Consider the following 25,484-nt stretch of genomic DNA (forward strand, 5'->3'; position numbering starts at 1 on the left):
AGGCCTTTTCCAAACAAGACGCCGCCTCGACGTGAAGGGGAAGAGCCGACCTGGAACCTGACACTCTGAACTCGGTCCCAGTCCTGCGTGACCTTGGCAAGTCACTCGCCTGAATTTCCCGTGCAGAACCCGGGGACCGCAGAAGCCACCTTGCAACCAGGGCTCGAGCGCCTAAGCAAACAAGGGCCGTGTTGGGGTCCACCACCCCACACCCCCCCCGCGCCCGCTCCGCGCAGCCCTCGCGCCCGGCGCTCCCGGCAGCAGGGGTACACGTCCCCGCCGGCCGCGGCCAGGCGCTCCCCGCCCTTCCGCCGCTCCCGGGCCGGCCCCTCGGCGATCCCGCGCAGGCCGTAGCGGGAGGCGGCCGCGCGCCGACCTCGTCGCGGCTCGGGCCCGCCCAGGGCGGAGCCGGCCTGGAGCCGAGGGGCGGGGGCAGAGCCCCGGCTCGGAGGCCCGGCCCAGTGGAGCGCGAGGAGGCGGCCGCCGTGCCCGCGAGTGTGTGTGCGCGCCCGCCCGCCCGCCGCCCCTTCGGCCCTCCCCCTCGGCCTCCCTCCGCCCCCTCCGCCCTCGCGCACCGCCCGCCCGGGTCGCCGCGGGGCCGTGGTGTACGTGCAGAGCGCGCAGAGCAAGTGGCGCCCGCACGCCCTACGCTCCTCCACAGGCCGGGCCGGGCAGCCCTGGACGCCGAGGCGGCGGCGGCGGCGGGGGGTCGAGAGGGCCGGCCTCGCGCGTCGGGGGCCCCACGGCGGAGCGGAGGAGGCCGTCGTCCGCCGCGAAGGCCGCGCCGCCTCAGCCCGCGGCGGCGATGAAGCTGTGAGGCGGCCGCCGCCGACGCGGCGCGACCGGCCCCGGACGACGAGGCAGCGGCCGGGCTAAGAGCGCCGGCCCCGGCCTCCCTGCGACGAGGGGGAGACGGGTGCATGGCGCAGTGACCGACCCCGGCCGCGCCGCCCGCTCCACGGAACCGGGCGAGGCCCGCAGGCCGCCACCCTCAGCAGCTGGGCCGCCGCCGCCATGGCCAATGACAGCGGCGGGCCCGGCGGGCCGAGCCCGAGCGAGCGAGCGTACTGCGAGCTGTGCGGGAAGATGGAAAACCTGCTGCGCTGCAGCCGCTGCCGCAGTTCTTTCTACTGCAGCAAGGAGCACCAGCGCCAGGACTGGAAGAAGCACAAGCTCGTGTGCCAGAGCGGCGAGGGCGCCCCCGGCCACGGAGCCAGCCAGCCGCCGCCGCCGCCGCAGCCCAGCCCCGCGCCGCCGGCCGCCGCGCAGCCCCGAGCGAGCGGGGCCAGGGCCCGGGAGGCCCGGAAGGCACCGCGGCGCCGGGACAGTGCCGCGGCCGCCGAGGCTGCGGAGGCGCCGGCCCCGGGAGACGCGAGCAAGGCAAAGGCCAAGCCCGCCCCCGCGGCCGAACCCTCGACGGCCGCGACCCAGCCGCGCAAGACGCCCGGCGGCCAGGGCCCGGCGGCGGCGGACTCGGAGGGGAAGGAGGAGCCGCCACCGGGCCGCCCGTCCGTGTACCAGGAGAAGGCGAACTTGTACCCGCCGAGCAACACGCCGGGCGAGGGGCTGAGCCACGGCGGCAGCCTGCGGCCCAACGGGCAGACGAAGCCGCTGCCGGCGCTGAAGCTGGCGCTGGAGTACATCGTGCCGTGCATGAACAAGCACGGCATCTGTGTGGTGGACGACTTCCTGGGCAAGGAGACCGGGCAGCAGATCGGCGACGAGGTGCGCGCCCTGCACGACACGGGCAAGTTCACCGACGGGCAGCTGGTCAGCCAGAAGAGCGACTCGTCCAAGGACATCCGAGGCGATAAGATCACTTGGATCGAGGGCAAGGAGCCCGGCTGCGAAACCATTGGGCTGCTCATGAGCAGCATGGACGACCTGATCCGCCACTGTAACGGGAAGCTGGGCAACTACAAAATCAATGGCCGGACGAAAGTAAGTGTGCGCTGAAGGTTTTGCCGGGACATCCCGTCCTCGGCGGGCAGCCCCGGCCCCGCGACCGGAGCCGCGTCGGGGGAGGAACGCGGCTCCTCGGTTTAAAGCGCTGTCCTTGACCGCCCGCGCCCTGTGAAGTGGAGAGGGCTCGAGCCTCAGCAGCCCGGTTCTCCGTGTCCACTGTGGTCCGCCTCTGCCCGTTCAGACTTTGTCTGAAGTTCTCCCGGCGAAGCTTTAGGCTCCTTTTTTTTTTTTTTCTCTTTTCCTCTCCTCCTTGGCGTTGTGAATTCATTCATTCGGATTTGACCTGCTGGAGTTTAGTCCCCTCCGAGGGGGTGGGGGTGGGGGTGGGGGTGGGGGTGTTAGGGTACTACCCACAGCCAGGAATGTTACCTAAGTATGCAGCAGTCGGCCACCTCTCAGATTCTCACTCAGAAGTTTGCACGTTGTGCCTAGCTGAGCCCCGAAAGGAAAATTGGAAAGAAGCGTTTTGTCTAAAGGATGCCTCATCTTCAGGAAGAGCGCGGCCGCTCCCCTCCCCCCTCGTCAGCTCTTATCCTTCTCCCAGTCCCTACTGTTTTGAAACTCACTACAAAACGGGCTTCCGTTTTCAGACCTCTCAGTGTAGGTACGTTACATTTTTAGCATAGGTTTCCTTTATTTGCTTTGTTAATGTCCTTCTGTTGAAAAAGAACTAGTTTGTAGCTTCCTGGGAAAAACCATGGAATGGGAACAGGAAGGAGGGCTCATTCTAACATCTCAATTTGGCGAAATCTCTTTGTTTTCTCCTTGCTATTGTAGTTGACCCCCAGTGGATTCTTCAGTTCCTACCTACTCTAATCCCTCTTTCCTCTTCTGTGCAGTAAACGCTCGGCTCTCTTAATGCTCTTGCAGTTCTTTTTTCATTTTACTTCCAGATCTTAATCTTTTCTTTGTGTCCAGCTCCCCCCGAGGCCATCCTTCTCCGCCCTCCTAGACCATCAATCTTTGCCTGATTTCGTGGAATTTTAGAGGTTGTCTTAGGAGACATCACACGTGCATGTTTGTACTCACACAGACTCATCCCAGAATTCTTTTGTGTATGTCAAGATTATTTTTTTATAGTCATAATGTGTGACTCACAGACTGAAGGAACATAGTCAATGAGGAAAGTTTTGGACATGAAAATTGGGAGGGAAGAGTACAGTGTCAAGTCTAATTGTCACTTTATTGCTGGATGGAAGAAATGTCTTATCTCAGGGAGCCTCAAACAAAATGAAGAGCTACTTAATGTTAAGATGGAGGGAGGCTGTATTAAACACTAGCTCGATATTTTTTTTTTGGGGGGGTCACGCCCAGCGAGGCACAGGGATTACTCCTGGCTCTGCACTCAGGAATTACTCCTAGCAGTGCTGGGGCGGCCATATGAGATGCCAGGGATCGAACCCGGGTCAGTCTCATGCAAGGCAATGCCCTACTAGCTGTACTGTCGCTCCGGCCCCACACCAGCTCCATCTTAAATGAGATTTTCAATGGAACAGAAGGTTATTTAAGGTGAAGTCATGGAAAAGATAATGTCCAGAATTTTCACCTACTCTTTTGATTTAGCTTTCTAAGTCAAGCTCTTTTCTCTCTCTTTATTTCACTGTTTTGTCTAGTCCTCAGGCAGCCTAGCTTTTAGAGCAGTTGCTTTTCTTAGGATTGATGTTAGAAATTAGACTCTTCCTCAGGAATCCAGTCGCTGATGGAACGCAAGGTTTAAGTCATTTGACTATATTGTATATGATTGTGATGACAGATGAAGGAAGGATGGTTTTAAACTCTTCAGCTTCGTTTTATGCAAACACAGTTTCAGGATCTGTATCTAGTGATCTTAGAAATCAATTTGTTTCATCATGCAATGTTAAGTATTTCTATACACACAACACACACACACACACTGCTTGCTTTTGGAGAATGGGAAGGGGGAAATGATCAGCCACTACATATTAAGCAACCACATTGTGTTAGGTACCAGATTAATTAGACTCAGTGCAAGTGTAGTAAATGATCTTAATCCTATGAGAGATGTAGCATTTTTCTGTTTTCTATTTGAGGACATTATAGCTTGGACTTGGCCATAGCTTACAGCTTTATGATAAACTAGCTAGGATTCAACAAATTTAAGTCATTCAGATACCGTTTTGTGGGTGGGGGTCACCATTTTGTGGGTGAGGCCGGGGGCATGGAGTAGTGGTCAGGATTTACTCCTGGCTCTGTACTCAGGGATCACTTCTGGTGGTGCTGGGAGGACCAGATGTGGTGTCCAGGATCGAATCTACATTGCAGCCTGCAAACCAAACACCTAACTTGCTGTACTGTCAGTCCAGTCTCTCAGATACCACTTTTGCACTATGCTGGTTGTAAGTTAGATATGAAGAGAGGTTACTTAGAACTCTTACGTAATTAAAAATTGATATATGTATTTTGTTGATAGTAATATTAGCCTTATATTTGTGCTTATGATTGTGCTTATATGAACTTTTTATTAGTGACTTAATAACATTTTAGGTAGTGCCCGCTCAAGCAAATCGATGAACAATGGGACAACAGTGCTACAATGCCTAAAAAGCACTTTATAGATTGATATGTATATATAGGTGATTGAATCATACTCATTCCAGTATAACAGAATATGGGTACTATAGGTAACTGCAGAATCTTCAGTTAGAATTTTCTCCAACAGCATAGTGATTAGAAAAGTTGCATGAATGTATATTTTGTCTTAGATTTTTATAGCATCTCTCTGTTAAGTAGTAGATTGGCAGACCTTTGGTATGTTACTCCTATTTATTGATTTAAGAAGTGAGATTCAGGAACACTTACTGGGAGTCATACAGCATGCCAGGATTTAATTTTATTTTTGTGTGTGTGGGGGGTTACACCTGGCAATGCACAGGGGTTACTCCTGCTCATGCACTCAGGAATTACTCCTGGCAGCACTCAGGGACCGTATGGGATGCTGGGAATTGAACCCAGGTCAGCCACGTGCAAGGCAAATGCCCTACCCGCTGTGCTATCACTCCAGCCCCCCCCAGGATTTAATTTTGAAGGTTTTTAAAAAAATTTTTCTTTTGAATTATGTATTCTATAAATTTCTTGTTTGTTTCTGTTTTTATCTTTTGGCCACACCCAGCAATGCTCAGGTGTTACTCCTGGCTCTGCCCTCTGGGATGCTCTGTGAACCCTATGGAGTGCCAGGAACATCCTGAATTGGCTGCATATGTCAAATGCCCTACAGGCAGTACTGTTTGCTCTGGCCCCTACACTATCTATTCTGTATGGTCATTGTGTGTGTTAGGACCTGATAGGTGATATGTAATTGGCTGTGGCTCATTCGAAATAGGCTTTGATTTTACCGCAAATTTATGCTTCAGACTATTTATCTGGCTATTATCTGACCAACTGCTTTAAAAAGCTACTATAAGAGATGGATTAAGTGATAAAGAGAAAAAACAGGAACATGAATGTTGCCACTAATATAATAGCTCCAGTTTCCACTTTCTCTAGCTTTATTTTAGGGACTTCCCCCTCATTTTGTACTAACACTGACCCTTTGATCTATTATCTAACCCTTTTTACTGGCAAAAAGAATTGTAACGATGTCGAACAGGAAGGAATCTGCTACTGATCTGTAAAGAGTAGTATGCATTGTGAGAAATTTTAGGTGCCTTTACTTGGGGATAAAGGAGAAATACAGAGGATTAAAGATCAGGAGGAAGTGTTGAACTTCTTACATAGTTTCTTAGCAAATACGAAGGGAAAAAATTGGTGAGATAAAGATACTAACATCAAATACATATTTTTAGAATTTAATACAAAATGTAAATGTGTTCAGTTAGGCTTGTTAAACTGATCATAAAAGGAGTGATAAAAATGATTGAGAATAAGAAGTTGATTATTTTTCTGAAAATTTTCACTAGAACTCTAGTCAACTCTGGTTGATTAGAAGGAAAATCCTCTTCTTCATCCTCAGTACCGTAGGGGTATGATAATTTTTCAAGTGTTACGAACAAGACCAAATGAAACTTACCTCTCGATCTACTTTCTACTCCTGGTACTTTATATGTGCTCTTGGCACCCAAGATGTACAATTGAAGCATCTTTTATTTTTTATTTTTTTGCTTTTTGGGTCACACCTGGCGATGCACAGGGGTTACTCCTGGCTCTGCACTCAGGAATTACCCCTGGCGGTGCTCAGAGGACCATATGGGATGCTGGGAATCGAACCCGGGTTGGCCGCGTGCAAGGCAAATGCCCTACCCGCTGTGCTATTGCTCCAGCCCCTGAAGCATCTCATTTATCTGTAAGGTATTTAATCATAAAGGAGCTTCATTTTAAATCAAAAGGTTTGTAGAGTTTAAATTTTTAAAAAACCTTGGTTACTTATCTACTTCCTAAAAAAGCCACAAAAAACACAGGACATCTAAATGTAGAAGGATAATGGACTTTTTTTATTTTCACCAAGATACATCGCTTTGGTGTATATCTTAACCTTGACCAGTTACAGTTATTCTGAAGCCCTCAGTTACTGCATTTTAAAAGTGGTATTAAATGGTACTTGTCTTTCTTATGTGTCAGGTTTGTGGTGAAGAGTTTATATATTCATCTTGTAATCTCTGATTCTTGAAGAGTTCTAAGCTTTTCTTTTATTCCCCATCATAAACTGGATGAAGAAAGATGCAGAATGATGACTGAGTTCTGACCCAGTAATCTCCCTCCTGAACCTCCCCCACTCCTTTTCCCACCACAAATACCAAACACAATGCACACATGTTGTAAATAGGAAGTCTCAAAGAGAATAAGTGGTTTCTTCGTGTTATATGTATTTGGTTAATGGAAAAAGCATTGGACTGCACTTTCTTGCTGCACCTTCTCTAAAAATGATACATTTTTAATTAATTTTGGTATATTTCTCACCTTTCTGTTGTGTATAGTGGTAGGGATCAAACCCAGACATGTAAATTGTGTACTCTTACTTACTCTGTTTTGCGATATTCTTGAACCTTTATGATTCTATATCTTTTCTATCTCCTTTTTATACTACTACTGCAAAATTTGGTTTACTGGACATTCTATTTAACTTTTCTTCATTTAGATAACTTTTTATTTTATTCATTCCTGTGCATTTTCTTAGACATTAAGGTCATTTTCTCTGAAGCAGGCCTATTCTATCATTTCTTTGGTAAAAACTTTTCTTACTCTGTGTTCTAGCTTACATATTTATTCTGTTTTCTCTATTTTTTTTCTGACCTGAAATCTATTTTTGTTCATCTTCTCCTATGTCATATGAAGCATGTGCCTTTCAGATAATGCCCTTGGACTCATGCTGTCAGCTCATAGTTTCTGTTTAATTTTTCACTTGAAACATTTATGCCAAATATTTCAGTGTGCTACCTTTTAGTGAGCACAGTCTTGGGTAGTTTCTATAAGATGTGTTTTGTCATTGTTCTTGCAGTTTTCTTGCTGTACCACTATGCCCTGGTTTTTGCATTTGAAACATCGTGACTACAGTATGACCTAAGATTATTATTGAACCATGTTCATAGCTTGTCATTTTGACTTACTCTAGCTGAAACCTTTCTGTTAAAAGTAATAAAAGAGTGTCAGGAGAGATGGTACCAGAGTTAAATGCTTGCCTTGTGTGCAGCCAATCCCAGTTTGATCCTAGCACCACATATGGTGTGCCTGTCTCCGCATCCCGAACCCCTCAAACACCAGGTGTCCCTCCTAAGCCAGATCCAGGAATAACCCCCCTGAGCTCTACAAAGTGTGCCCCTCCCCCCAAAAAAACTGATAGATGGTTAAAGCCTTTCTTGGAATAGATACTTCACACTTGTATTTGTTGATTCTAATCCTGAAATCCTGAAATGTTTTGCCACTGTATTAGAATGCTTTACCCTTGATTATTTCCTTTTCTATTTTTGGTTTTTGCTGGTACTCACTCAGGGGACCATATGGGGTGCTGGGGATTGAACTCGGGTCAGCAGCATGCAAGGCAAGTGCTCTACCTGCTGTACCATTGCTCCAGCCCCTTGATGATCACATTTTTTAGAATCAAGTCACAGTTTTAATTCTGAGAGCTTATGCAGTATCTGTTATCTCTCATTTAAATCACTAGAATTTATTGGTTTGGAATGCTTATTCTCCTTTTCATACCCTAGTCTATGTGACTTTACTAGAGAAAGCTAAGATTACAAAAAATTTAAGAGTTGGCATTGAGACTTTTTTTAACAAAGGTGGACACAAAATTGACAAAGTGCTGGTTGTATTGGATATGTTATTTATGATTACATATGATGAAGATTAGGCCTTCATTGCTGTCACCTCCTCCCTTCTCCCATGGGAGCTTCAGTTTTCCAGTGTGAGCCAGAAAATCTTAAACTTTACCTTCAAGTATACAGCCAGCTACTTCCAGTGTAGCCAAAGCCTTCACCTCTCATTGGCCTCAGTCTCCAGAGATAGCCTGTTAGGAGTAGCACTTGATACTCTGGAGTGATGCCCTCCAGCATCTGGGTGGCCATCATCTTCTAGCTGATCACTTAAGCTCATGGGTAAGGACCGATAGCTGGAAGTCTGTGATTGAGCGTTGTCTGTTTCTGTATAGATGGAGTCAAGAAGGAGAGGGGCTGGAAAGACAGCTTGAAGGGTTGAGTTCATTCTTTGCACGTGGGAGACCAGGGCTTGATCCTCTAAGCACTGCCTGGAGTAGCTCCAGTGCACTGCTTGGTGTAGCACAAATCTCTTCTCTTATCCCCTAAAATAAAAAGAAAGAAGAAGGAGCAAGGACACATGTTCTCACTGCATCCTGTTTTACTCCCAAATCCCATTCTTTTTCACCATGGCAAAATGCATGTACTTATAACTTTTTCTGATTACCTTATTCGATGCTTGTTTTGATGATCCATTCATTCAGCAGATAGGAAGTAATCACAAGTGTGGATACTGTTTTAGAAGCTAGAAATATATGATTGCTAATAGAAAATCTCATTCATATGAAGTTTAAATTCTGCCTGAGGAGTTGAGGACTGGGAGACAAATGTGTAATTCCTGGTAAATATTAAGACAAAAACTATCAGTGACTGGAGGGTGTTCCTTTGACAGGATTAATTAGATGGCTTTTGATTTGGTTTGTTATTTTAATCACATCCTGCAGTGCTCAGGGGCCACTCCTGGCTATGTGTTTAGGGGTGACACCTGGTGCTGCTGGGGGAATCATGTGGGTGAGGATCTAAACTATTGTCACAGCCACATACAAGGCCAGTGCCATAAGCTCTGTACTATCTCTTTGGCCCAAAATTATATAGTTTTAAGATAGAGACTTGAATGATAAGGAACTGGGTTATGCGGATATGTGGGAAAAGAATGTGCCAGTATTAAGTTAAAAGAATACAGCAGCCGTTACATGGAATGTTGTTGGTGTGTTCAGAAAAAAGTAAGGAGGAGGTCATTGTGGTTATGGTGAGGTGAATGAAGGAACATGAAAGAAGATGTGATCAGTAAAGAGTTGGAGTAGGAAATAGGATTTTTGCTGTATATGCCATGGTGAGAGCTCTGGTTTTGATCCTGGGTGATATAGGAGGCTATGAAAAGTTTGTCTTAAAAGATCTTTGTGTCTGTTATGTGGGAGTAGACTAGAAGGAGCAAGAATGAAGTAGGAATATGACTTAGGAAATTTTTTTTTTTGGCATCACACCTGGCGATGCACAGGGGTTACTCCTGGCTTACACACTCAGGAATTACTCCTGGCGATTGAACCCAGATCAGCTGTGCAAGGCAAACACCCTACCAGCTGTGCTATTGCTCCAGCCCCACGGTTAGGAAAATTTGTTTCAACCTTTTAACACCTGCTTATTGGTTAATAGTCTGTAGAGTAGTGGTTGATGCTAGCTGTTTGAACTGTGGATTGTGGCCACATATTAGATTGCACAACTTCATAACAATTTGTTATAAAATAAATTTCTGTATGGGTTATTATCAGTTAATGTTTGATTTGTATGCCTATTTGATATACCTGTGTATCTGAGTTTACATAAAAATTTATTGGGGAAAAAAGAGATTACAGATGGGAGAAGTTTGACAAGTGCTGTTCTTGACAATCGTGGTTTAGATTAGAGTAGTCGCTACAGGAGAACGAACTGTATTTTGGGTGTTTTAAAAGTGAGTCACTTAGACCTGCTAGTGGACCAGATAGGCAAACTGAGAGAAAGAAAGGAGTCAAGAATGATTACAGGAGTTTTGACACGAGCAACTGAAAGGATATATTTTTTCTTTAATCTTTTTGTGGAGAGGGTGTCTCGAGCAATGCTCAGGAGGCCCTTGAGGATACTCCCTGTGATATTTGGTCAGCTGGACCAGACTTAATGCTTGGGCGCTGTGATGCTTTTAGCCCAGTGGTTACAGGGATGACATGGGGGTAGGGGCACTAAGGGCTAGATCTAGAGATGGCCAAGTGCCTCCAGGATTACAGTTGGCAGTGACTGGAACAGCAGGGCATGCAGTGTTGGAGATAGAACTGGTCCCTGTGTATTGGTCATGCAATGCATGACTAACCACAGGAATGGTTATTTTACCTTGCTCTCTTTGTTTTTCTTTTTTGTGCTGTATTTTCTCAGTTCTCATTTATAGTAGCTTCCCCACACTTATTTTGCATAAAGGACTAGAGGAAAAGAAAGTTCTGTATTTTATTTTATCCATATTCCTTCAAATTTGATGTGATTTTATCTACTGTTAATGATCTTATATCCCAGTCCTTTATTCTCTAAAGACTTCTCAGCTTCTTTAAACAGTGTGCTTTCATCAGCTCACCACTAGAACTACCAACAGGAGTTACTACAGGAAATCATATAGCCTCCTTGTGCTGTCAACAACAGTGTCTCTGCTTTCTTGAGCAAGAGCTGCTCAGTTTAGATGTTTTATAGATACAAATCTAAATAATAAGATATGAATAAGTTTTTATTCATATCATATTCAAAGGGCAGGGAATGTTAGAAAATCAACCTGAGAAGTGATCATAAATTAAGGTCTGAAATGAAGAAAATGAAATGCATTTTTGTGAAGGTAAAACTCAAGTCTTGACAAGACAGCATGACTATAAAATAAAAGAAAATAGTTCTGTTGTCATATAAATACAGATGACTGAGGGATAAGGGAGTAAGTTAGTAGTTTAGGGACCACATTTATGAACTGAGAAGATATAAGAGAAATAGGAAATACTTAACCCCCTTGTTATGAAACTGACCCTGAAATCAGAAATAAAAATAACCATCAAATGAAAACTGCTATTATTAGAATTAAAATATAGTAGCCAGGGTACATTATCTATCTTGAAAATTTGCCCACATCTCAACCCGAGATGTTGTCTTTTTTTACTTCTGTAGGTAACTCGCTTTCTCTCCTCTCTCTCTTCTATTTAGGGATTAAAATGCATGATATATGTATATATGTGTAATCTGAGTAAGAATTTGGAGTTAAAAGACTGACCATGCACGAGCATGTTATACATGTATATATATAAAACATAGGTTATTCTTACCTCTAGGCATCTTTTGGTCTTTTATTCTTCCTTTACTGGCATTCATAAACCATACTCCTCTGAAATTAAATATCAGAGTCTCAAAAATTACTTTTTAATTAGAAAGTGTAATTTGAAAACAAATTTTGGGGCACTATTAATCACGCTTCTATGCTGTGCTTAGAGGAACATAGGGTACCAGGGATTGAACCTGGGAATCCTGCGTGCAAAGTATGCACAACAACCTATTGAACTGTCTGGCTCTCCCTAACTCTCTGCTACAATCTTCTTTAGTTTATTAGATAAGCCTGAGCCTTTTTTCAGTTTTACTTTTATTTTTATTTTTTAATTTTTTGCTTTTCGGGTCACACCCGGCAATGCACAGGGATTACTCCTGACTCTGCACTCAGGAATTATTCCTGGCAGTGCTGGGGGACCATATGGGATGCTGGGAATCGAACCTGGGTCAGCCGTGTGCAAGGCAAACGCACTACCCGCTGTGCTATCACTTCAACCCCAAGCCTGAGCCTTTTGATAACTTTTTCTCATTATGTTTTCTTATTTGTCCTTTTTTTCCTCAATTTCCAACAGTTTTCTAACTTCAGTTCTTTTTTTAATTTTTTTAAATTGAATTACTGTGAGATCATTACAAAACTGTTCATGATTGGGTTTCAGTCATACAATGATACAATACCCATCCCTACATCAGTGTACATTTCCCACCACCAGTGTCTCTTATTTCCCTCCCACTGTCCCCCAACAACCCCCTTGCAAACCCTCCCCTCCTTGTCTCTATGGCAGGCACTTTTCTTCTTTCTCTCTGTCTCTCCTTTTGTGCATTATGGTTTGCAATTATAGGTATTAAGAGGTCATTGTATTTGATCAAGGTATTCAGTATTTTATCGGGAAGGTAAGGCTGGAATAGCTTTTTTAACTGGGTGGCAGCTTTGAGGTGTGGATGTGACTTCCAAGACAATACTTGAGTGTCGGGGGAAGAGGGGGAGAGCAGGGGAGGCGGGAGACATTGCCCATCCCAACTCCAAGAAAACTTGGAGATAGCAGTCCCAAAACCTGCATATTCAGATTTTTAACAGTATCTCTCTCAGGTCCTTAGATGGTGGAGTGTGGCTGGGGGCATGGTGCTGATTTTAGATTGTGGGAACAAGTGGCTGCCAGGGGCTCTGCTTGGGAGGGCATCAGGCAGACAGTCCCACTCCCCTGGTCTGTTCAGCCTTGCGTGGGTCTGAGATTAACTGCAGCTGTGATCTCTTTCGAGATTTATTACGGGTCTCTGAAGCGAGACCAATAAATGAGCTTAAATAGCTGTGCCAGATGTGGTATGTGGGCGTGGCTCCCACATACCTAACTTTTGGCCTTTTAATTTCTCAGAAACTTGGTCCTGAGTTGTTGTGGTCCGTCCAGAGGCACAGCACCAATTTTGGGGTATCAGGAAACCTGAAGCTTCTCTCTTTGGCTCTCATACTTTTTGTGCTTTGCTGACTACCTGTGCCATTGTTTTTTTGAGCTCATTAAACATAGTGTCACTGAAGTTGTTCTCTGAGGATTTAAAGAAATGGTTGATGTTTTGGGAAAAAAAAAACTTTTCATTTCTTCTGGACATTTTTCTCCTTAATGCTTCCCCCTCCTCTGAACACATCTGTGAATTCTTTGGTTTGTAATTTTCAGATCCCTGCCCCACAGTTCAAATTATATATTCTGTAGGCTCTGGCTTAACCTAAAGTCTGAACCACCAAAAACTTTATATTTTATTCCTGAACTGTCTTTTCCAGAAAGCTTCCCCCCACTCCTTTTTGTGGGGAAAAGGGCCCTTCTAAGTAGTGCTCAGGGACCCCAAAGGCTCCTCTTCAGTAATTCTAACTGCTAGGTGGCTCAATGTCAGGGCGGGCCTAAGGATTCATTGATGTTAAAACTCCTCCCATGCCATGGATTTCTTGAGCTACCCTTGAGGTACTTGGGGACCTCCCGCACCATATCTGGTATTTCTCGGCCATACACAAGGCACATGCTATACGTAAGTAACTCTTATACCTTTTCTTTGGTCCTTGAATAGCTTTAAGGGCATGGGAACTGTTTTATACTGTCTTGTCCTTATGATTATTCTCCTAGTGATTATTCATGTTAACACTTGGTGAACTGATTGCCTTGAAATTACCTTCTGCCCTGACCCTCACTTCTGTTTTTAAAAATCTCTGAGGATTTTGAACTTGTGGTCAACTCTTTTTTTTTTTTATGCTTAGTATGCTGTTTCTAGACCCTATTTTCCAGATAAAAATAACTCAAGCCAATATGACTTAAATTATTTTTAACTCCAAGCACTGGGAAAAAGGTTTGCTGCGAAGGTAAAATGAAATTGTACAACACTGCTTAGATCTCATTTGATCAGGTTACAGATTGTTGCAGAGCACTTGCATAGCCTTGAATATCAAGGATACCAGCTTGTATATCTTGTATCCCTTCCCCGTCAGTTATATGAGGATCCCAAAAGAACACCTCACTTCCAAACAAAGCAAATAATATTGTTGAAAATGATCTCTTATGTGCTCTTCTATGTGACCTTGAAGAAAAACACTTGTGATTAACAAGCTGACATAAACCTCAACATTCTCAGTAATGTTGCTATAGCATGATTGATGTACAAAATTAAAATTGTCAAGGGAAAAATAATTTTTTTGGCTTTTTAGGCCACACCCAGAAATGTTCAGGGGTTTCTCTTGGCTCTGCACTCAGGAATTACTCCTAGAAGTGCTTGGGGAACTATATGGGTTGCCTGGGATTAAACCTGGGTCGGGCACATGCAAGGCAAATGCCCTCCCTGCTGGATTATTGCTCCAGCACCAAGGAAAAAAATTATTTTGGAGAAAAAATTTTAACTTATAAAATTATCGTAAGTTTGATTTGGGTTTAGAAATATAATTGAAAAATTTCTAGTAACTTTATTTTTGTGTTTATTTTTGAGCCAACAATACTCTGGTTTCTTCTGATTCTGTACTCATAGGTTTTTCCTGGCAATGCCTAAAGGACCATGCAGTCAAAGGAATCAAACCTGAGCCTCTAGCAAGCAAAACATACATTCCAAACTGTGGCACTATCTTGTTAGTCTCTCAGAATTTCAAATAACTTTAAAGGGGGATTTACAGTTACTTGACATAAGAAAGCATGGCTTAAAAAAAGATGAGAAATGCCATATTTTTAAAATTTAAGTATTTAACCCACTGGGAGAAAACTCATTTAACTGCATTGAGGGCACTAATAACCTAGACAGTAGAAACTTGATGCTACCAGATATTTGAATTTGGTCTGAAAATGCATTGTTACATGCTTGGAAAAAATTTTATCTTCCAATTTTGCTTAATTTTGGTATTTAAAAAGTGTTTACATGGGATGGATTGGTAGCTCAAAGGGCTAGTACTTACGCTTTGCATTCTGGAAGCTCTCAGATGCTCCATGCAGCATAGTGGCATAGCATCATGGGAACTAGCACCTGACCACTGCTACCGCCTCCTCCACTCCTCCCCCAAAAGGAGTAAAGGTAAAAATAAGTCAAATATGTGCATTCTCTTTAGGTACAGAGTTTTTAAAGGGACTAGGCTGGAGTGATAGTACAGCAGATAAGGCACTTGTCTTGCATATGGTCAACCAGGGTTCAGTTCTTACCACACCATTATGATCCCTCAAGACCTGCTCGGAATTACCCCTGAGCACAGAACAGGGAGTGTGGCCCCAAAACAAAAAAGGGTAATCACAGTGATTCAGTCTCGAGTATTTTAGAAATAAGTCTCTTGTATAAACAAAATTGTGACTACGTTGGGGCTGGAGAGGTAGTGTACTATATTGTAGTGGATAGAGCACCTAGCCCTACATGCAGTCATCCCAAATTCAATCTCTTGCACCTTATATATTCCCCCAAGTCCCACCAGGAGTGGTCTCTGAGCACAGTCATAAGTAAGCCCTGAGCTTTGCTGGGTATAACCCCAAAACAAAAAATTATGGCTCGAAATTATATGTGATAATAAAATGCCATCTCTCCCACATAATGCAGGTTTTTCATTTAAGACCCCTTTGGCGATCTAACAACTATATACCTTTTTTGTGAATATATAAGCCAGAGAGAGAATTTAGCAGCTGAGCGCTGCTTTGCATGCTGGTGGCCTGGGTTCAGTCCCTGGCACTACATGGGTCATTGAGTGCCGTAGGGTACAGCCTCAGAGAGTTGGGAGTTTCTGATACTGCAAGGTGCCCTCTTCCCCCAAAAAAATCGTATACAGGGTTTTAATTTTTTTTTTTTTATTGAATCACCGTGAGACATAGTTACAAAGTTTTCATGATTCAGTTTCAGTCAGACAAAGATCGAACACCTCCACCAGTGCACATTTCTACCACCAATGTCCCCAGTATCCCCCAGCACATGAGGGAGAAACCGTGAAGCCATCCTCCTAGCCCTTGTCTCATTTGTCTTTGGGTGTTAGTCTCATGTTATGTTATTTTATATTCTATATTCCACAAGTAAGTGCAGTCATTCTATGTCTGTCCCTCTCATTCTGACTCATTTCACTTAGTATAGTATCATTTCACATACTATACTATACTCCATGACCATCTACTTATCAGCAAATTTCATGACTTCATCTTTTCTATCAGGTGTATAGTACTCCATTGTGTAGATGTACCATGGTACCATAGACAAACCAGTTGTCTGTTCTTGGGCACTCAGGTTATTTTCAGATTCGAGCTATTGTGAACAGTGCTGCAATAAACATGTAAGTGCAGATGTCATTTCTACTGTGCTTTTTTTTCATCCCCAGGATATATTCCCAGAAGCAGTATTGCTGGGTCATATGGAAGCTCAATTTCTAGTTTTTGGAGGAATGTCCTTATTGTTTTCCAGAAAGACTGGACCAGACATTTCCATCAGCAGTGAATGAGAGCCCCTTTCTCCCCACATGTGTACCAGCACTGGTGGTTCTTACTCTTTTTGATGTGTGCCAGTCTCCGTGGTATAGGAGGATATCTCTTTGTTGTTTTGATTTACATCTCCCTGATGATTAGCCTTGTAGAGCATTTTTTCTTGTGCCCTTTGGCAATTTGTATTTCCTTTTTGAGGAACTTTCAGTTCATTTCTTTCTCTCCATTTTTTGATGGGGTTGGAGTTTTTTTTCCTTGTAAACTTCTACCAGTGTGTTGTATATCCTAGCTATTAACTCCCTATCTGATGGATATTAGGTAACACATTTTTTTCCTATTCCACAGGCTCTGTCTGCATTTTGGTAACTGTTGCTTTTGAGGTGCAGAAGCTCCTTAGTTTAATGTAGTCCCATTTGTTTATCTTTGTTTCCACTTGCTTGGTCAGTGGTGTTTCATCCTTAAAGATGTCTTTAGCATTATACCACCATTATACCTTCCCACCACCATTATACCTTCCCGCCATCATTATTCTGAATTTCCCACCATCATTCAAACCTGCCGAATAGACAGATGCTAGATAATTTATTTGTATTGCCCACTATGAATAACATAGATGTCGTGTGGCTGCTCTAGCGGCCACACGCTCCTAGAAATTTAAAATTTTAGATAATTAGGGTCAGAAGAAATCTCTGCAGTGAACTGCTCGGTTCCAAGATTCTTTTGTGTGTCTCTGGATCATGGCGGTAAATGAGCTTAAGTAGTTGCTGGAGGCAGCTTGTGGGCCTGACATCCAGGGTCCCATGGGGCAGGGAAGATGGGAAGGGCTGCCCCATACCATGAGGCCTGCAGTTTGCCGTCTCTAATCCTGAGTACATGGACTTTTATTAGGTTCTGGAAGATAGCAACCACCAGGATTCCTAGTGGGCAGGTGGAGGGACAATGCCTGCTCCCCTCTGAGGCATCCCAGTGAAGCCTGGTGCTTCGGAGTCATTTCTGTTCGGAGGATTTCTGCAGCAAGCTTTGTTCCGAGATTCTTTTGTGTGTTCAAGGATGCTCCTTTATAAGCAGTTTCTTTCTTTGATCTTGCTGCTTTCAGAATTTTCTCTCTTATCTGTGGTTTCTGTCATTCTGATTAGGATGTGTCTTAGAGTATTTCTATTTGGATTTCTTCTAGCTGCTACCCTTTGGGACTCCTGAATCTGGGTGCATGTGCTCTTTAGCTCTGGGAACATCCCAGCAATGGTGTCTTTGACAGCTGCTTCTTCATTGGGGTTTTCCTCCTGTCCCTCTAGGACTCCAGTGATTCTTATGTTACTCCTCTTGGCTTCATCCTGATTTTCTCTTGATATCTGTTGGTTTATTTTGAGACTCTTTTCCATCTTCTGCCGCTGTCTGGAGATTATCTGCACCTCATCTTGGAGCTCATTGATTCTGTCCTCAGCAGCTCTTCCTTGCTGCTGAGGATTTCCACTAAGGTTTCATTTCCCCTACCAAATTTTTTAGGTCTAACATTTCTGCTTTTATTTTCATTTGCATTTTTCTCATTTCTGCTCTTTATCCTCTTGTACTTTATCAGCAGTGCATTCCATTTCTTCTTTGAGCTTCTTTTGCATCCTTAACTGCTCCATTTTAAATTCCTTATCTAATAGGTTATATCGTTCATTATTACTGTTTGATTAATCTGGACTAGTGACTTCACTCACAAAGCCTGAGTTTCTGTGCTGTTCAACCATTGTGCATTGTGACCTTTGCATTTTCTAGTTTTTCCCTGTGTGTTGTTGTACGTTTTGGCCTCTGCAGTTGGAATGTCTGGTTTGAGAAGTTAGATCAGCGCATTGGGATCCATGGCTGACAGGGGAGGGCAGGTCCTGGGAGAGATGTTTTGGGAGGTGGAGCTTCCCTTTGGGTGGGGGGTGCCGCCGGGCTTCACACATCGGTTTGAGGAGTTAGGTTGGTGCATTGAGGGTGACAAAATGTATACAGTTTACTTCTGTTAAAATATACATTTTATCAAGAAACCCCTGCTAGAAGAATTTTTTTAATTAAATCATTGTAAATTACAAAGTTACATAAGTAAATTACAAACTTATTCATGGTTAAGTTTTAGTTGTACAACGTTTCAGCACCAATTCCTTTACCAATGCCCACTTCTCTCCACCAATTTCCCATTTCTCTGTTACAACCAAGCTCTACTGTGTAGCAGTCACTTTTCTTCACCACCATTGTCTTACTGTTCCCTTCCCTGACCTATCCCCCCAACTCCTCACCCCAGGGGCAAGTTTTCTACTGAAGACCATTTTCATGTTCTTTATTTCTATTATCTTTGTGCATATGCTATTCTCCTACTGTGCTTCTTTTTATCTTGCATATAACAGATATATTCTGTGTCTGTCCCACTCCCTCAAACTGACTTCCTTCAACATGATACTCTCCAGATCCATCCATGTAGCAGGGAACTTCATGACTTCATCCTTTTGTTTGTTTGTCCGGGTGCCACACCTGGCAGTGCTCAGATGTTACTATTGGCTCTGCCCTCAGGGATCACTCCTGGTGGGCCAGAGAACTGTATGGGGTGCTGGGCTACGAACCCAGGTTGATAATATGCAAGGCAAGTACCTTTCCTGAGCTGGATTAATTTTTTGGCCCCCGCATGCCTTCATCTTTTTATAAGAATTCTGAAGAACAAAAAGGCTTTTAAGACATTTCTTATTTATGGTAAGATAAAATTTCTTTTTTGGCCAATTGTTATTACCCAATGTCTTTAGAACTAGGTTTTGAAGATTTTTTTACACGAAGATAGTTTAGTTTAGAGTTGCACATAAAGGAGTATTTTAATTATAAACTTGTGCAATATGTATGTACAGTTTCTGAAATGAGGCTGTCTTACATAATCTACTATAGAACAAAACAAAGTTAACTGATATGTCAAAAATGGAAACCATGTCTTTAGTGAGATTGTTTTTCCCTGGAAGGCATATTTCCAAGCATATCTCTTAGGTTAATCCTTGCTTTAGAATTCTAGATATGCAGCTTTACAGTAAAAGAACAAGAACCTTTATAACTAGTGATTAAAGCTAGAGTTTGATTCTTTTTTCCTCTTCCACTTCACACTGTCCAGTTCCTGTTTCATGTGTTCATATGTATTTTGCTTTTGATTTTTCAGTTGCAAATGACATTTCTTCAGTAGCACTGTTGTCCCATTGTTGTTCATCAGTTTGCTCGAGTGGGCACCAGTAATGTCTCCATTGTGAGATGACTTGTTACTGTTTTTGGCATATCGAATACGCCACAGGGAGTTTGCCAGGCTCTGCCATGCAGGCAGGATACTCTCGGTAGCTTGCCAAACTCTCCAAGAGGGAAAGAGGAATTGAACCAGGCTTGGCAGGGTGCAAGACAGACGCCCTACCCGCTGTGCTATCGCTCCAGTCCATTTCTTCAGTAAGAGTAGTTAAATTTTTTAAAATATAGGCTGGGGAGATAACTGCAAGGGATGGAGCACATACTCACATGCAAGAGATTCCTGGCTGTGCTGTACTCCCAGCACTCCTGGTGTGACCTTGAATGTTCCTAGCACTTTAAGGCTTTGAGCATCACAAGGAGTTGGATCTTTGAGCACTACTTCGGGTGGCCACTATAAGTCATCATTGTCCCGTTGATCGTCGATTTTCTCGAGCGGTCTCAGTACCATCTTCATTCGCCCAAGCCCTGAGATTTTAGAAGCCTCTTTTTACTTGTCCATCCCAACGGTGCCGTATGGAGGCTCTTTCAGGGTCAGGGAATGAGACCCATCATGTTACTGGTTTTGAAATATGGAACACGGAGCTTTCCGAGCTCTCCCATGTGGGCAGGAAACTCTTGGTAGCTTGCCAGGTTCTCCAAAGGGGAGAATCAGACTATAAAATGTCGAGTCCATGCGCTTCTGGGAGCTTGGTTTTATAGTCTCTGGATGTTGGCTGTTGGTGGGATTACACGGCCCTGGGGGCAGTTTCTGGGTGTGACAGCCTAGCTACTGGAAAATGGGGGGCCTGGGTGGAAGAGGCCCGGTCCCGATCCAAGCGGGCTTGGAGATCTCAGCCCCAGGTCCCACACCTGGGTTCCTTTGCTGATTCCTTCGTGTCTGAGGCTTGTCTGAACATGTGGAGAGGGGCCTTGAGCATGGCTATGGCTGGGTTCCAGAGGTCCTTGACTGCGGGGGCTCTGCTTGGGGTGGGGAGGGAAACTCAACCCACCCCCTCTGAGGGGCCCCAGTGAAGATAGCCAGGCGCGGGGGCAAGAGACTCTGCCACTATTAGTAGTAATAATGAAAGCATTAGGGATAACCATATATCCATGATTGTACGTGTATATGAGACAAGAGTGGGGTGTCCTGACTAACAAAATGAAGCTGGTATAAATATTGATTGTGTTTTGTTTGTATTTTTACATTCAAATACTTCCTGGAATTGTTAGATCTGAAGCATCTCTTTTTGGGCCACATTTGGCAGTGCTCAGGGGTTACTCTTAGCTTTGCATGCAGAGACCACTTCAGGTGTGCTCAGGGAGCCATATGGGATGCCAAATAGATAATTAGGAAATAAATCAGTAAGAGCCAGGTTGTGATTACTATGTGATTTTGATCCATGTAAATAAGAAAATTAAAACCATTTAATATAGTAAAATGCCTATTCTCATTCACATATATACATTTTCAACTCTGGAATCTAAAGTATATTACATTAAGTTTTACTTTATACTTGGATCTCATTATGCTAATAATTATGTCTCACCTGTCATTACTAAAACTTTTAAAGCAATTCTGTGTTAATGTATTTTGGAGTTTATATTGAATAGGTAAGGCCTACATACGTAAATTTCCCCCCTACACTTTATATAAACACTGTGGTTTACAAAGTTATTGATACTCTATTACAGGCATTTAATATTCCAACACCAATCCCATCATTACACCTTTCCTCCACCATTGTCTTCAATTTTCCTAACCACCTCTTAAGCCTACCCTCACAGCAGGTCATCAGTAATTTATTTTATATTGCTTATTAGCAATAATTTGCTAGCAGAATGATAAAAATTGTTTCCTTAGAAGAAAATTTGTGTAAATTATTCTGTCTCACCATGGGAGACTTTAGGTCCTGGTATAAGAGATTACTAAGATATTGTTACAGGTTGCCTTCTGTGTTTGTTTTGTTAATTTAGATTGATTGCCTCCTACATTACATCCCATCCAATCTGGTGTGCTACTATTTGTGTGGTAAAAGTTTGAGATGTTGCACAGCTGCAAGTTCGGCTGGCTTCATGCTTCAGGAATCTAGAATTTTTAACAGGTGGTACAGCTGTAGTTCAGTTTTTAACTAAGTTGCAGTTTGGGGGTTTGTGTGTGTGACTGCCAGAGCTTCTGGAAGTACAGGGAGCAAGTGAGTGAGGTTGGTAAGAGGGGGAAGGTAACCCAACTCTGCTACGCTAAAGCCTGGAGATTTCAGTCACAAAACTCACATGCCCGAATTTTACAGCAGATTAATTTCAGGGTGAGGCTTGGTCTCAAGAGAGTGGAGGCCGGCCAGAGGCATGGCAGTGATTTTGGAGCATGAAAGCAAGTGGCTGCCAGAGCTCTGTTTGAATGGGCCAGGCCAGAGTCCATCTGTCTCCAGGTGCCCTGGACATCTCAGCCATGCGTGGGTCTACAGAGAAATCTTTTGCAGTTTGGTGATCTCTTTTGAGATTTGTTTGTCCTAGTATCTTTATTTTTAAAAAAATATTAGTTATAGTAGTGTTAAAATTCATAGCATTGATACACAAAATAGCTGCACTCCCCCACCAAAGTGCCCACTACCCTTCACTGCTGTCTCTGTGTCACCTCTAGTCTGGTCTTCTTTCCCACCCACCCCCTTCCCTCAATACTTGGTAAGTGATTTAGCATTCCAGTGATGTCTATTTGTCATTGTTAGGTACTGCCTAGTCTCTTGTCTACACATATTCCACAGTTACTAATAGTTCCCCTCCCTTTGATTTATTTGCTTAATATAATGCCCTGCCCATATTGTAGTGAATTGCATGATGTTATCTTTTCTTTTAGCTGCTTAAATACATACTAAAATTTCTTTATCCAGTCATCCATTATTGGACATTTGGTTGTTTCTGCATCCTGGTATTGTATTAAGTGCTGCAATGAGCATAGGTGTGCATCAAAGACGTATGTCTTTTAGTTTTTGTGTTTTGAGAGTAGATGCCAGGAGTGAAATTACTAGGTCATGTGGGAGTTCTTTTCTTTTTTGAGAAAATTTTAAGACTGCTGAGCCAGTGGCATTCCCACTAACAGTGAATGAGAGTTCCTTCTCACTGTCTGCCAAAAGTGATCATTTCCAGGCCTTTGAATAATGCCATATTCATTTTTGTACAGTAATATCTCATTTTGATTTCCATTTTGATAAGGTCATCTTGAGCTGAAATGTGATAGTTGAATTATAATTGATTTCTGAAGAAGAACATTTTTTTCATGTGCCTTTTGGCCATTTGAATTTCTTTTTTGAGAAAGTTTCTGTTCATTTCATCGCTCCATTTTCTGATGGGCTTGGATTTTTTTCTTGTAGAGTTCAACCTGTGCCTTGTATATCTTTGATATTAACCCCTTATCAGAAGGGTTTTGGATGAATAACCTTTCCCATTCTGAAGGCTGTCTTTGTATCTTGGTCACTGTTTTGTTTGAGGTGTAGAAGCTTCTTGGCTTAGTAAAGTCCCATTTGTTTGTCTTTGCTTCTACTTGCTTGATCAGTGGTGTTTCATCTTTGAAGATTCCTTTAGCTTCAGTATTGTGGAGGGTTTTGCCTGTCTTTTCTTCTATGGCCTAAGGGTTCCGGTCTGCTGTTAAGGTTTTCATCTGTTCTGATCTGACTTTTGTGCATGGTGTTAGAGGTCTGAGCCCATTTTTTTGCATGTAGCTGTCTAGTTTTTGTACCACCACTTTGTTAAAGAGGCTTTCCTTGCTCCATGTCATATTTCTTGCTCCTTTGTCAAAGATTAAATGATCACCAATTTGAGGATGTGTGTAAGGATAATCAGCACTATTCCACTGGTCTGCGGGTCTGTCGTTACTCCAAAACGTGCTGTTTTAATGACTGTCGCTTTGTAGTCCAGTTGAAGTTGGGGAAGGTGATGCCTCCCATCCTCTTTTTTCCAAGAATTGCTTTAGCTATTCATGGGGCTTTATCGTTCCATATGAATTTCAGGAGTATTTTACCAATTTCTTTGAAAAATGTCATGGGTATTTCTATAGGGTCCACATTGTATCTGTATAATGCTTTGGGGAGTATTGCCATTTTGACAATGTTAATTCTCCAAATCCATGAGCAAGGGATGTGTCTCCATTCCCTTATCTTCTTTTCTTGAAGTAGTGTTTTTTAGTTTTCTTTGTACACATTCTTTATTTCTTCAGTTAAACTGATTCCAAGGTACTTGATTTTCTGAGTCATGATTGTGAATAGGAGTGTTATTTTCATATCACTTTCTTCTCTTTCATTATTTGCATATAAGAAAACCATGGACTTCCAGGTATTGATTTTGTAGCCTGCCACTCTGCTATACAAATCTATTGTTTCTAGGAGCTTCTTGGAAGAGGCTTTAGAGTTCTCTAAGTATAGCGTCATGTCATCTGCAAATAGTGAGAGCTTGACTTACCAACTTTCCTGTCTGGATGTCCTTAGTATTTTTTTCTTTCATAACATCTATGGTAAGTACTTTCGGTATTACATTGAGTAGAAAGGTTGAGAGTGGGCATCCTTGTCTTGTTCCCAATCTTAGAGTTTTTTCCCTATTGAGAATAATGCTTGCCATGGGCTTGTGGTAGATGGCTTTGACTATATTGAGGCAAGTTCCTTCAATTCCCATTTTGTTTAGTGTTTTCATCATAAACTTGTGCTGGATCTCATCCAATACCTTTTCTGCACTTATGATATGATCATATAGTTTTTATCTTTTTTTTTGTTGGTATGATTAATTATAGCGATACCACAGTGGGTAGAGTATTTGCCTTGCATGCGGTCAACCCGGGTTCGATTCCTCCGTCCCACTCAGAGAGCTCGGCAAGCTACTGAGAGTATCCTGTCCGCACGGCAGAGCCTGGCAAGCTACCTATGGCATATTTGATATGCCAAAAACAGTAACAAGTCTCACAATGGAGACCTTACTGGTGCCCGTCGACAAATCAGTCAACAACAGGATGATAGTGCTGCAGTGACAGTGCTACAGACTTGTGAATGTTAAACCATCCTTGCATCCCCAGGATGAATCCCACTTGGTCATGGCGTATGATCCTTTCGATGAGATGTTGGATACTAATATTTTGTTGAGGATCTTTGCATCTGTGTTCATCAGAGATATTGGCCTATAATTTTCTCTCTCTCTCTTTTTTTTTTTTTTTTTTTTGCTTTTGGTATCGGTGATGTGTGCCTCATAGAAACTGTTAGGGAGTGTTCCTGTTTCTTCTGTTTCCTAGGAAAGCTTGAAAAGGACTGGCAGTAGGTCCTCTTTAAAGGTTTGGAAGAATTCACTAGTGAATCTATCTGGACTTGGGCTTTTGTTTCTGGGGAGACTTTTAGCTACCATTTTAATTTCCTTGATAGCGATGGTCTATTCTGGTATTCCAAATCTTAGTTCTACCTTACTGGAGCAGTAGCACAGTGGTTAAGACGTTTGCCTTGGACATGGCTGAACCGGGTTCGATTCCCCCGTCCCTCTTGGAGAGCCCAGCAAGCTACCGAGACTATCTCGCCCTCACGGCAGAGCCTGGCAAGGTATCCGTAGTGTATTCGATATGCCAAAAACAGTAACAAGTCTCACAATGGAGACTTTACTGGTGCCCGCTCAAGCAAATCAATGAACAACAGGACAGCAGTGCTACAGTGCTACATACAGTTCCACTTTGGTAAGTTATAGGAACCTAGGAATTTATCCATTTCTTCTAGGTTCTCTTGCTTCGTGGCATACAGACTCTCAAAGTAATCTCTGATGATCTTTTGAATTTCTGTGGTTTCTGTTGTGATGCCCCCTTTTTTCATTTCTGATTCAGATTTTATTGAGGTATGTTTTTTGGCCCAGT

General features: G+C 43.3%; 1 protein-coding gene across 2 annotated transcripts in view; it reads left to right on the plus strand.

The window, feature by feature from the left end:
• The first annotated feature begins 878 nt into the window (after positions 1 to 878).
• The window catches only part of EGLN1 (egl-9 family hypoxia inducible factor 1), a 49,198-nt gene continuing 24,592 nt past the window's right edge, over positions 879 to 25,484 (plus strand). For both annotated transcript variants that reach the window (XM_004620326.3, XM_055146913.1), the window contains exon 1: positions 879 to 1,941. In XM_004620326.3, the coding sequence (XP_004620383.2) occupies positions 1,015 to 1,941 (927 nt within the window). In that variant the 5' untranslated portion in view covers positions 879 to 1,014. The remainder of the gene's footprint in view (positions 1,942 to 25,484) is intronic.

This window comes from Sorex araneus, chromosome 9 (genome assembly GCF_027595985.1).
Source record: "Sorex araneus isolate mSorAra2 chromosome 9, mSorAra2.pri, whole genome shotgun sequence".
Taxonomy (NCBI): domain Eukaryota; kingdom Metazoa; phylum Chordata; class Mammalia; order Eulipotyphla; family Soricidae; genus Sorex; species Sorex araneus.